General features: G+C 41.6%; 1 protein-coding gene across 4 annotated transcripts; it reads left to right on the plus strand.

Moving 5' to 3' along the window:
• Window positions 1–4629: 4629 nt before the first annotated feature.
• Window positions 4630–12933, plus strand: LOC104606189 (uncharacterized). 4 transcript variants are annotated; one of them, XM_010271297.3, is made up of 8 exons: window positions 4630–5000; window positions 5498–5612; window positions 5716–5817; window positions 5885–6586; window positions 9874–10237; window positions 10329–10410; window positions 10511–12467; window positions 12625–12933. In XM_010271297.3, the coding sequence occupies exons 1-7, from the start codon at window positions 4806–4808 to the stop codon at window positions 10538–10540; spliced, it is 1590 nt and encodes a 529-aa protein (XP_010269599.1). In that variant the 5' UTR covers window positions 4630–4805; the 3' UTR covers window positions 10541–12467; window positions 12625–12933. The 4 variants fall into 4 exon arrangements, with proteins under 4 accessions (XP_010269599.1, XP_010269583.1, XP_010269591.2 ...); XM_010271281.3 differs by having other exon boundaries at window positions 12210–12467; XM_010271289.3 differs by lacking the exon at window positions 4630–5000 and adding an exon at window positions 5380–5414 and having other exon boundaries at window positions 12210–12467.
• Window positions 12934–13018: the final 85 nt, after the last annotated feature.

A 13018-nucleotide genomic window follows, 5' to 3' on the forward strand; every position in this document is an offset into this window, starting at 1 on the left:
CGGCCTTCTCGCTGGTGATAGAAGTCCGTAAGTTGCGTCCTTACTTTTAGGCCCATACCGTCGTGGTCTTAATTGATCAACCCCTGAGGCAAGTCTTTTAGAAGCCTAAGGTCTCGGGAAGGCTGACAAAATGGGCAATTGATCTCAATAAGTACGACATTCAGTTTGAGCCACACCTAGCGATCAAGGTACAAGTTTTGCCTGACTTCATCGCCGAGTGCACGTTCAGCACACCAACCCTTGATGTTGTTAAGTTCGTGACTACCTCGGGGGCACCAACCAATGCAACACTTGGCCTGACTTGGGATGAGGAGCCTTGGAACCTCCATGTGGACGGTTCGTCCAACTAGTAGGAAAGTTGGTGTGAAATGGCTCATAGCTAATGGTGAACCGAGTGAATGGACATATATGAGACCCGAGAGCCTACCATGTTGACCTACCTGGCCAAGGTTAGAGAGCTTTTGCCCAACTTCCACTTTTGGTACATCCAACAAGTGTTGAGGTTTGAGAACACCAAAGTCGATGCACTCTCAAAGCTGGCCGGTGCGACGAAAATCATGAAGAGAACAATATACATTGAAGACCTACCATGGCCTAGCATAGAAGGGGTGACAGAAGAGACCTCTCATGTTTTGGCTGTAGAGATCAAACTGAATGGATCCACTCATTGACTATCTGCGCCACGGGGCTCTACTCGTAGAGCGTAATGCAACTCAGAGGGTAGACCATTAGTAAGCTCACTATGTAATCATAGGCGAGCAACTATATCACAGGTTATTCACGTTCCCCTACCTATGCTGCTTCCACCCAATTAAGGCAAAGTAGGTGCTACGTGAGATGTACAAGGGTTTCTATGGAAAACACCTAGGGGGTAGGGCAATCGCCCAGAAGATGGTACGACAAGGCTATTAGTAGCCCACAATGAAGGTGGATGCATTGGAATTAATTTGGAAGTGCAACAAGTGCCAGCAGCATGCCAACATACTACACCAGTCCGTAGCCAACCTAAGGTACCTTACTTGCCCATAGCCATTTGAATAATGGGGGATATCCTTGGTCCCTTTCCACTTGCAATTGGGCAGAGGAGGTTCTTGGTTGTCGTGGTCGATTACTTTACAAAGTGGGTGGAAGTCGAGGTGCTGGTATCCATCACAGCTCAGAATGTGCTGAACTTTTTTCTAGAAGAGCATCATCTGCAGATTCGGACTCCCCATGTACTAATTTCGGACAACGGGAAATAATTCGAAGACATCAAGTTTCAGAACTGGTGTGCTAAGATGGGAACCGAATAGAACTTCACCTCGGTGGTCCATCTCCAAGAAAACAACCAGGCTGAAGTGACTAATAGGGTGATACTCTACGGACTCAAAGCTCAGCTTTCTCGATCTAAGGGTTTGTGGGTGGATGAGCTGCCCAATGTCCTTTGGGCTTACTGAACTACTATCAAGACAACGATTGGGAGACTCTTTTCAACCTAATGTACAGGACAGAGGTTGTCATCCCAACTGAGATCGAGGTGCTAGCCTTGCGGTTTGAGACGTATGATGAGGAGGCTAACGAGGATGAGCTTCAGACTAACCTCGACCGGGTGCAAGAAGTCCATGACTAAGCCTATATTCAGACTACGACATACCAACAATGAGTAACTCGGTATTATAATGCTTAAGTTAAGAGACACCAATTTCGAGTTGGTGACCTGGTACTAAGGAAGGTTATGGTATTAGAGCCTGGCATAGGAAAGGTAGGTCAGAACTAGGAAGACCCCTACAAAGTTAAGAGACACCAATTTTAGGCTCTATGGAGTACGAACATGGGGTCATTGCCGCCTTCAAGGTCGACAACCACAAACATGCGCGTGACAGGCCTCTCCTCGTCACTGGTTGACGAACCCTCCATTGACGAGCGAACTAAAGATTCAGCCACCCTCCTGTTCTTCTTTGATGGCCTCTTGGACACTACTAGGAAAGAAGCAGTACTTTTCACCCCTAAGAAGACACATAAAAGAAGAGTTAGCTGAGCTAAAGGGTAACTTCCAATATAAAACAAAGGGCAATTTGACCAACCTACCTACGGGACTTAGGCTAGCTTGAACGTGCATAGGCTCGGCTTTGAACTAATCTATTAGTAACCGTTGACGTACAAGGTGTTGGACTTCAACACTCAACTCTTCATCGAACTCGACCTTAAAGATCCTTCTTGCACTACGTCTCTAGACGGTATCCATAGGCTAGCCGACCTCCCAAGAAAGGAAGAATACCTACCCTTATAGTCCCTAATCTTTGTGGGAAAACCCCCAGAAGCTTATAACCTTAGTGGAAAGACAAGTAAAAATTGTAGGGCACATTGGGAACCTTCTTTATAGTGCATAGCCTTGAGATGACATCTATGTGTAGAGGAAAATCAAGATGATAGCTAAGAGAAATTGTCCCCATGAGGGTCCGAATGGCATTCGGATGGAGCTTCCACAAAGAAATACTGTAGAGGGAGAGCACCTCAACAATAAATGGGTGCAAAGGAAATCGAAAGCGGGCGATCAATGCCTCCTTGAAGACACAGACTTTGGATCGACCGTGGCTCCACGGGAACTGGCTCGGGCCAGGTTGAATATAGTTGAACTCATTTTGGATATGAAATGTGGATACAAAACCAACGGTTTCTTCCCCGCTTAGCTTGCTGGGACTGAACTGGGAGCTGGTCTCCGGCTCCTATTGAGAAGTTGAGGCCCTAGTGTGGGAACCTCGCCGATCTCATGCTGAGGTCCCTTCCTTGGCCTGAACGGAATAAGAGGACCCCCCTTCTGACTCACTTGAGAACATGACTAAAAGGGGGAAAAAAAGACTCACTAGCTTTTTGAAAATAGAAATCGACCTCGCCCAACCAAATATCTCTTGTTGAGTTGACAACGATCTCCCAACAAAATTCTCCTTCAATCGATTCCCCCACTCTCTTGCCAGAAATTTCAAAACAACGCGAATGGGACCCCAGTAGGGACCCCCTATTTATAGCCTTGGGCACTGAAAATTGACGGATGAGGCAATGCGACGTCAAATCGATGGTTGAGAAGGTCACACCACTTGCAGGCGAATTTGAATTTTAAAATGTGCACGCCCGATTTGGAATTTGAAATTTGAATTTTGCTGCATGTTAGCCTAGCCTCGAGCTAAGTTGGGCGAACAAGCCATGCGATCTACGAACCAACCGAACGAATCATTGCGAGCCGAAGACTGACTACAATCTACTCATTTCGTCAAACCGACATTGACTCAGGAGTGGGGGGCAATTGATGAAGGGCAATTTGTCCCTCCAGTGACATGATGACACGTGGCACATCAAAACAGTCAGATGACATTTCAACACCATGCAAGTAAGCCTTGAAAGTGCCTCGGACACCTCACATTCACTATGACGACCTCGACAGACCGAATTGTGAACAGGCCTGGCAAGACATCAGGTTGGCATGAGAGGTGACTTGCTTCTAACGACCTGACCCAAGTTCAGCTAGCGACCTGCTTGACGTGCCAGGCGGCCTCCTCCACAAGCGGGTTATCATCTCTGACTTCCCTGGGATTATAATGCCACGTCGAAAGAGCCAATTATCACCTCGCTCACTTCAGACACGAGTAGATAGACATTACCCACTTATGCGAAGTCCATATTTGAGCATAAAATCACCTCCAAACCAGGCTGGGCGAATATATCGAATACACTTCGTAGGTCTCACGAAGAATATTCTATTATAAAGATATCCCCATTCACACAAAAAATATACATGCACGATTTAGTTCTCAAAGTGTTATAACTTTCTTACTTTCTTGCACACAGTTATCAGTTCGCTAAAGCATCGGAGTTCCTCGAACACTATGATCAACTTTTCCTAATCCGGCGTCCGAATTGTCCTCGATAAGAGAGAAACTTTGTTTGGTTTTCACGAGTCCAAAGAGGCAAAGACTCCAATTCCAAGTGGATCGGTCTCTCAGATGTGGGCCAGTCTGTCCGAATCTCTGGCGCAAGTATTGGTAATGTGCATGCAAACAAAGTGGCTGGACGTAATCCCCTACCATCGAGTATTATAATCCTGCGATACCACTCAACCAGTCCCACTTCTTCATCACAAATGAAATGAGAATTCTCATCTCCATTAGGGACAAGATTACAAGAATGTGATTCTTTGAGGTTGGAATATTGCAGTGGATGATCACCTAATCCGCTAATCGTTATCTAACAACCACGTTGGGCCTCTATGGTCATTTCCTCTTCATTCAAGGTACAGTCAACTTGTTTGAAATTGAATTCGGCTTAAAGAGAGACAGGTTGTTGAATCATCAATGCGTTCTGTAAGAAAGAACTCAAACGGACGAAACTGCCCTTCCTCTTGGAGACTCAAAAAAGCATATGCTATATGAATCTATGGGTCAGTCAAACGCGAAGCACAAATAAAGATAGATTCTAATTGAATATCGGAACCCTAATATGAGTCGAAGTTTCGTGCCGTCAGATTGGAATCTAGTACTGCATAGTCAACTCTTTTTTGGGAGAAGTCCAATCTGACACCAATCCAACGGTCAAAATTTTCTCATCATATGAGGGCCATTATAAAATCGCCACCCAATAAAGAAACGAGGTTTTGCGTTAACTTGCTAGTTGCTACTTGTGTTAATAAATAAAATTAATTTCGGGCATGCGTAGAACAGATCAGTGAAGACAGAGGATATTAATTTTTGTCCAAAGCACCCGCCATTGAAGCTATTTTTCAGGTTAAAAGGAATCTCAATCTCTACCTCTCACATTCTCATGTTGAAACGAGAATGCTGGGGCTAGGGTTTCAAGAGACGAAACCTGCGAAATTGGGTTGCCGAGATCGAGATGACAGTCCCGATTCTGTAATCTTCACGCAAGAATCCAACTTCAGCCTCTTCTCTTCTGCTTCTGGAAGTGTCGGTCGTTGCTCGTTTGCATCCGACGTTCACGATCGCGAATCCATCGTTTCTGAATTCTCCAAGGTAATGCAACAACTCCTCCGAGACTGCATGTAGACTCTCTCTGCACGTAATGTACTTCTCGGTTGGTCTGAGCAAAGATTTTAGTAAGCTCATCAGTAGACAGTAACTGCTTTTGATTTTTCATTTTTGAACGATTTGCGCTAAATTGATATGCACTAGGCAATTTTTTTTACTCGTCTCGAACCAACCGTGTGACTACTACTCATCGAATGACTAGAAGTATACAATCATTTGAACGACAAAGCAACAGTCCTCTTCGCCTTTTCATCTTTTTATCGCCTTTTGTCTTATACGTTGTTCTTTTGTTTTCGCTTGATGTGTGTGATACATTTCGAAATTTGAATGGAAAACGATAAAAAATGATTTATGTGTTTCACAGCTGATCAGATGGGATTTTCCGCACTCAAACTGGAAGTAATGATTTTGAGCTTTGATTCTGCGACTTAAAATTTGAATTTAGTCGATTTTTCGCCATTGAAATATTTGATTTGGTCCAGCATTTGGCGGGACGTGATCTCCACGAGTGTTCGCGCGGCCCAGATCTAGATCCGAAGAGGCCATTTGCGGTACAGAGGAGCAGTCACACTGTCAAAAAAGGAGAAAAGGCAAAAGGTACCGATAGACTAGTAGGATAGGTGAAAAGAAGGGGCAAAGTAGATTGACTACGAACTATTTGAAATTTCAGTCACTAACTGTGGTCTTCAATCATATATAGACCGAGAAGAAGAAGAGGAAGAACAACAAGAAGAAATAGAGACAGAGGACGATACTCAAACTCTTGATCCAGCAAAAGATTCGTTCTCTATTGCTCTTAGAGGTATCAAACCTTGGTTCTGACTTTTTCCTATAGGCTCTGAACTCTAAAACCAAATTTTTTTTCTCAGAATGTCAGATCCGGCGACTCAAATCTGATCTTCTTACAGCCGCAAAGATACAAGGGAAGCAAAGGCCCACTTCCTTAGATCTGAACGGTCAAGGAAGCGATGCTACCGGCTCTTCGCCGCGACTAGGAGGTATGAGGAAGAATTCCGGTTCTTCTCGTAGATCGGGTACATTCCCTAGCCCGGGGACGCCAAATTACAGGCCTGGTAACATAGGGGTTCAGAAGGGTTGGAGCTCAGAACGAGTGCCTTTGCACATGAATGGAAGCCGGAGATACGTCAGTGCTGCTCTGTTGCCTTTAAGCAATGGAAGGACATTGCCTTCTAAATGGGAAGACGCAGAGAAGTGGATTTTCAGTCCAGTTTCAGGAGATGGTGGTAGCAGGTCGTCACTGGCACTTCCTCAAAGGCGGCCGAAGTCGAAAAGTGGCCCGCTTGGCCCACCGGGAATGGCTTTGTATTCGGCGTATTCGCCTGCAATCCCGATATTTGATGGCGGGAGCGTCGGGAGTTTCATGGCGGGTTCTCCGTTCTCAGCTGGAGTTCTAATTGCTGATGGCACGTCTGGGCGTTGTAGTGGTGTCCGTGATGGCGGTGCCAGTAGAGGATCTCTTCCTGCTCAGGCCGAGCCTTGTATTGCGCGTTCCGCTAGCGTTCACGGGTGGTCGGATCTTTTGGGCCAACCCTCGTTGCCCGGCTTACAAGGTGATGATTTCGTAGTCTTTGGATCTTCGATGATCTTTTAGAGCAGGCATGCTAGTCTGGGCCTTCGGGGTTGGAAAACTTTCGCTACTTCGTTGGAGGGAGGAGTTAGGAGGAAGCCACGCTGCCCATGTTTGAAAGAATCTAATCTTTAAGCGATAACATGGGTTGCGTGGCGGTTCTTTCGATCGACTGATGGTCCTTTCTTTCTTCCTTCCTCCTTCCATAAAGCAGTGAAAGTAAAAACTAAAAAGCTGACGAGGGGCTAAACAGGAAATGATAGTTGGCTTTTTATTCATTCCTCCCTAGTTTGGGTTTAGAATTTCGATTTGTTTTTGGAGATGGAAGGGAAGGTTCAAAACTTCAAATTGCTTGCACTAATTCTTTGGGCCAAAATGGCAAAATTGGACTTAAACATAGCAAAGGTTCAGGCACACACCTCAAACCCAGGTGAAGGCAGGATTCCATCCCGAGATTCGCTACAAGTATTAGCTACACTTTTCTTTCCGAAATAAAGATGTCATGCCTTTCCAAACCTAAATTTGAAATCGGCTTTTGCTCACTCCTTATCGGTATCAAGCTTTTTCATGCATTCCTTTTATTTTCTTTTTGAAATTGGCTTGCTGCCTCTGGTTTCAGAATCCAAGGGTGTCGCCCTTCTGCAAGTTCCTTGGAACATCTTAACAACATCCATGTATAATTTGTGGGGGAGGGAGACGTCCTCCTCAACTACTTTGAACATGGGAATTATTTGCAGATTTCTTCCTTTTCTTTTTTGAAAACATATTTCCAGATTGCCCTTTTTTTGCTTATATAATATATACTTTCAAATGAACCAAACCAGATTGTCCCATTTCTGGACCACTTCTTGGGTGGCCATTGCCTGAAACGACTGCATATTGAATTGCCTAGGAACATCGTATTTGTATTTCGTGTAGGAAAAGGTTAAGAGTTGTGTAATCCACAAATCTGTTCTAACATCAACCTTTCTGATTGAGGATTTGGAGTGAGACAAGGTGCATGATAAGTTACTATTTACCACGAGGATGTTAATGTTGTCAATTAAAATAACAAAAAAAAAAGAAAGAAAGAAAGAAAGAAAGAAACTAAGAAAGAATGTTATGTTAACACGCATAGATTCCAAAAAAAGGTAAAGAAAGGTGTCTTTCTTTTTGATATGTAAAAACGGTGACTTAGGAACTGCCAAAAGCAATGTAGCTAGAGCATCACCTATCCTAGCGAGGATGCTTCACAATTGCATTAGCATCTTGCAGTTTGGCAGTTATTATCTAAACATCAGTACTAGTCTTAAATATATCATAGAAAGCTTCTTTAACTGAAAAACAAAATATGTGATATTAAGTTTAGTATTACTTAAATATATTAAAACTTTAATTAACATAATTAAATTGTTGCTCCATAAGTTAATAAAAGAAAATAACAGAGAAGACACAATTTTTCATATGGTTTGGCTATTTGTGCCTATTTCCATGGATTTAACCCCTGTGAGATTTCACTATTCTCAATTAAAAAGGTTAGCCCTTGGTGGAGTGACTTTTTAATCACTGAATTTGGTTTATCTTTGTTTTCCTGATTTGAGTACAATTGAGAATGTATTATGTGCTAAAACAAATAGTGAAAACACCCCTGTTTTTCTTTCAGAAAAGCTGAGAACTCCCCATTAGCCCTGTTCTGCCTGTAATGTTGCACTGCAGGCCGCTTGTTCATCAACAATTCAATTCAGGGCTGGAGGTGACAAGAGAGGGGGATGGGAGGATAACCAAAACTTATTTTGTTAGTGGAAAAAACTTTGGTGCTTCATTTTTTCATGTGTGCATGAAATAATTTAGTGGTTTTATTTCTTTGTTCTCTGGAATGTGATTGAATTATTTCAATTCTAATTATCTAGGTTCTTATCATCACATAAATGACACTTGCCTTTATAGGCTAGAATGCCTTGGCTAAACTCGTCAAACCAACTTCCCATGATATTAGTGAGCTGAACCTGGGGTATTGCTTGGTAAATTCATCTTAACTAATAAAACGCAGTATTGCACTTAGTTTGAAAATATTCCTTTTTTAGGGTGGAAACAATATGCTGTTTTTTACAGATAAGAAAACAGTATACAATTTTTATCTTTATCTAGCATTTTTATTAACCAAAGTATCATAAATATTGTTGTGATCCATTTTTGACATAATAGATAATGTAGTAATTAATATTTAAATTTAAAATATTGAATTTTCATTACTAATGATATTTTATAAATGTAAAAATGCCCTTGTTATTTGCAGAATGACGCTAACCAATCAGAACTTTGAAATATTATGTTTTTTTTTTTTGGTTTTTATATACTATCGTATGGTAGAAAAATTGTAATTGTTAGTTACCCAGAAATGGAAATAATCTATTACTATCAAAAGAAAATCCATTACTGCTTGTATTTGGTAGACAACCTATAAGTGGGAAAAATTGCCAATACATCAGGTAGCTAGAGTCCAGGTTATAGATTTGGAGTAGCTTGCCTAGTGCAGGTGAAATGTGGGATGTGTAGGATCCTATATTACTCATTTGGGGCTACAGAATGGGGGTAGCCTTGTCTGCGATTAACACCCCTGACCCAGGGTGCCAGAGACCTTAACAACTGAGCCAGTTGGTACTGTCTGATAAAAAATCATATTGATCTATTAATTTTTCAGATAGCTGTTTTCTATGTTTATTAGGCTAGAAGATGTGGCATTTTTTAACATATTTTCCCCCTAAGGAAATTATCAAGTAAATAAAATATGCTCTCTTGTAGAATAACTATTCAAACCTGTTGGACAAAATGACTAGTAAATTATCTGTTACCCATCAAGTAAAAAAGGGCCTAGTAAAGACAATGCATATTAATTTCATGATGGTGCAAACACAGATGTAAGGCTTAGCTGATTATTTTTTGAGAAAGACATGGGTGACCCAAATTGACTTGAGTAGGATAACTATTGGTAAAGTTTGTCGGTTAAGTCTTTGACCAATACAAGTTTGATTTAAGTTATGTTAATTCCCTTGAGGCAACATTAGATTTATTTGCTCTCCAACACAATCTCTATCCTTTTTGCCTTGGTGTTTCTCTTTATCTTGTTTGTAAATGGATGTTCAGATAAACATCAATTAATTTACAAAACATTATATTTAAGTATTATGTCATTCTAAAGATCAGTTTTGTAGTTTTAATAAAAAGCTCATTTTTTAACTACTTCAGCTCTAACAAGTAACAATAATTGGGCCCATTGGATTTGGTTTGCAGATGAAAAGCTTGATGGTACCAAGGATGCAGAAACCATGATCTCTCATGCTGTTTCAAGAAGAGATGTGGCAACCCAGATGAGCCCTGATGGTAGCACCCAGTCATCACCAAAAGGGAGGCCCTCTTTCTCTTCTTCACCTCCATCATTCCTTCCCATTGTTGAGCTGCAGGGCCGCCATTCCTTTAAATCCGAAATCAGAGATGTACAGGTAGATGAACGAGTGACTGTGACAAGGTGGTCTAAGAAACATGGCACCCGGGTGCCTGAGAAGGGTTCAACAAATGTTGAGGACTGGAAAAAGAAAGCTGTAGAAAAGCGGCCTTCAGCTTGGGAAGTTGCAGAGACGGCAAAATGCCTATCAAAGTATAATTTCTTTTGTCTTTTAGAATAACTTATTTCCTCTATTTTTGAATGAATTTAATGGAAAAAGATAATTGCATTGGTTTCCATGCAGATTTAAAAGGGAGGAAGCCAAGATCACTGCATGGGAGAACTTGCAGAAAGCAAAAGCTGAGGCAGCAATCAGGAAACTAGAGGTTCTCTTCCATACTTTTTGTTATTTTTTCTTCATTAAAAGGCAACAAGAGTTCTAATGATTTTCAGGCAAGTTATGATTTTCTCCATGCCTGATGACAGAATTTAAGCCTGTACCTACGTTGTCTATAACTACTCCAAATCAGTGTTGTCAGACTCAGACCGGACTGGACAGCTGAACTGGTGACCTAGTGAAGAGGAAGATTTTATGTTTGACCCCCCCCCCGAGCCATAAAGATTAAAGAGGGATGAGATGGTCAATCAAGACCATAATAATTCATTCTTAATGGAAAGGGAATAAGTTGATTATTGAAGATAATGGGAAGTGCCTTTATGATGACAAGATTGGGATTAAAGGTGCTGGTTTGGAATTTAGGTTTTAAGGGTTACAACTTAGGTTGGGAACTGTGCAGAGATGAAACTTCTAGAGTTGGAACGCAATAAAATGAACCAAGAAATGCAGACTCCGAGCACAAAAAATATTGCGGGTTTGGAGAAATTTTAGGAGATGATTTTCTGTGAAGTTTTGAAGGTTGGGAAAATTGATTGGACGTAGGGAAAATAAGAATAAAAGGTTACACTTATATGATGGTGATTATTGGTTCAAATTGTGGTATTTGATTATTCTTCAATCACCAAAGGGTACATTGATCACATCAATCTACAAAGTAGCAAACAGAAACAGAGAAAAATGAAGAATAGCTCAAAAATCAATCTATGTTTCTCAGTTTCTAGGAATCACTCCTAGGGCAGGGGGCCGGTTAACCAAGTAATGACAAGAGTCCGTTTAAGTAGCTAATTAGACAGGGAAGAGGTCAAATGAACCATTAGTTTATATTCGTAATATGCATCTGGGAGGGCAACTTGTTAGAAGAATTTTAATTCCCCCTCCCCCATAAAGAAAAAGGGAATACCAAGGGACTCGTACTGACTTTGAAACTATATAGAGATACAACAGATCTAACAAAACTTAGTGGCCATAAACCATGCTATGCACTTAAAAATTGCATAACCACCTTTGGCTTCCCAGAAATGAAAGAAACATGTCTATTGCAAGATAGATCCCAAGACCCATCACTCCATCAGTATCTCATATTTAGGTTTCTTCATTAGCTTTATTCCTCCCAAAATAGGTTTTCATTGATTCTTTGGGATCTCTATCTTATTAGCTTCAGGGGAAAAACAGGAAACTTTGGAAATCTTTTAAATGTTATACTTTGTAGGAGAAATGCAATACAGAATGGCCATAACACCAACATAGACAGTGGTGCTATGCATGGCTGATCAAGACCCCCCTCCCCCTCCCCATGGACAAATGGTTTATGTCTTCCATGTTTAACTTTGTCATCTCAGAAATCCCTGTTGTTGCCACTTCAATGTCTTCATTATCTTAAGGCCCGTTTAGTTTACGGGAATAGGGGTCTGGAATTGGAGTTGGAATGGGCCAATCCGATTCCAACTGTTCGGTTGGGTGGAATCGAAATCCCCTTCCCATTCCTGGTGGGATGGCATTCCCCCATTTGAGGTAATGGCCATTCCCTCCCTCCCCCTCCTTTGGGAATGAAATCCCATTCCAGCTGAATTGAATTCCCATTCCGGTTCTTGTCTGAACCAAACAGACTATGGGAATAGACCATTGTGATTCCAATTCCGATTCTGATTATGAACCAAAAGGGCCCTTAATAGAACAAACCTGTATGGTAAATATTACATCTTATGATCCACACCCAGTGGGAATGGGGCATGAGTAATTGTTATTGCTTTATGTATCTGATGTTTTGGTGTACCAACTTTGGTTCAGATGAAACTGGAGAAGAAGAGATCATCCTCAATGGATAAGATAATGAGCAAGCTGAGATTGGCCCAGAAGAAAGCACAAGAGATGAGGAGCTCTGTAGCAGCCAGCCAGGTCCATCAGGTTTCTAGGCATTCCAGTAAGAGTCTGTCGTTCCGTAAGGTTGCACAGATTGGTTCCTTGAGTGGCTGCTTCACCTGCCATGCATTCTGAAAAATTATCTGCTCTCTCATCGGTTCATCTTTCCCCAGCCTTGAGCACCTTGTAAGCTCCATTCCCTTAATCTCTCTCTCTCTCTCTCTCTCTCTCTGTCAGAACTTCTCACCTTTGTTACCATTTGTGTGGGAGCTCCTACATGATCTACTCCTAGTCACTCATCTTGCATGTTCCGTAATATTTATTTTGTTCTATACATGGTCAGGCAAGTAGAACTCCGAGTAAAACTATGGAATAAGGATGAGTAAACAGCATAGAGCAGGCAAGAAGGCCACACACTAGGTGATGTTGATATGTTGATCAGTTTTGTAGCGGCAAGAACGAAGAGTAACTACCCTAAAAGATGTCAGATAAGATGTAAAAATTTCCTTTGAATTTGTTTAATGGGGCAGCATAATCCACTGGGAGAATTCCAATAATATTTGTATGTATGCATGTATGTAGATGATCTTCACTCAAGATTTATCAACCATGAGTAATCAATCTCCCATATGGGATTTCTGTTTCTGATCAATTAATATGGAGCCTCCAAACCTTAGATATATTTGGAGTGATCACAGATGTGGTCTAAAGTTCTAACCATTCTTGGAACCAGTACA

This window comes from Nelumbo nucifera, chromosome 5 (assembly GCF_055504915.1).
Source record: "Nelumbo nucifera cultivar China Antique chromosome 5, China Antique-T2T, whole genome shotgun sequence".
NCBI lineage: Eukaryota > Viridiplantae > Streptophyta > Magnoliopsida > Proteales > Nelumbonaceae > Nelumbo > Nelumbo nucifera.

Bases quoted from the DNA above. Each gene is read 5' to 3' on its own strand.
- LOC104606189 (XM_010271281.3), top strand. From the start codon at position 4,806: ATGCTGGGGCTAGGGTTTCAAGAGACGAAACCTGCGAAATTGGGTTGC. The intron at 5,613-5,715 runs GTACCGATAGAC...AATCATATATAG, and splicing joins AAAAGGAGAAAAGGCAAAAG to ACCGAGAAGAAGAAGAGGAA. The intron at 6,587-9,873 runs GTGATGATTTCG...TTTGGTTTGCAG, and splicing joins CTCGTTGCCCGGCTTACAAG to ATGAAAAGCTTGATGGTACC.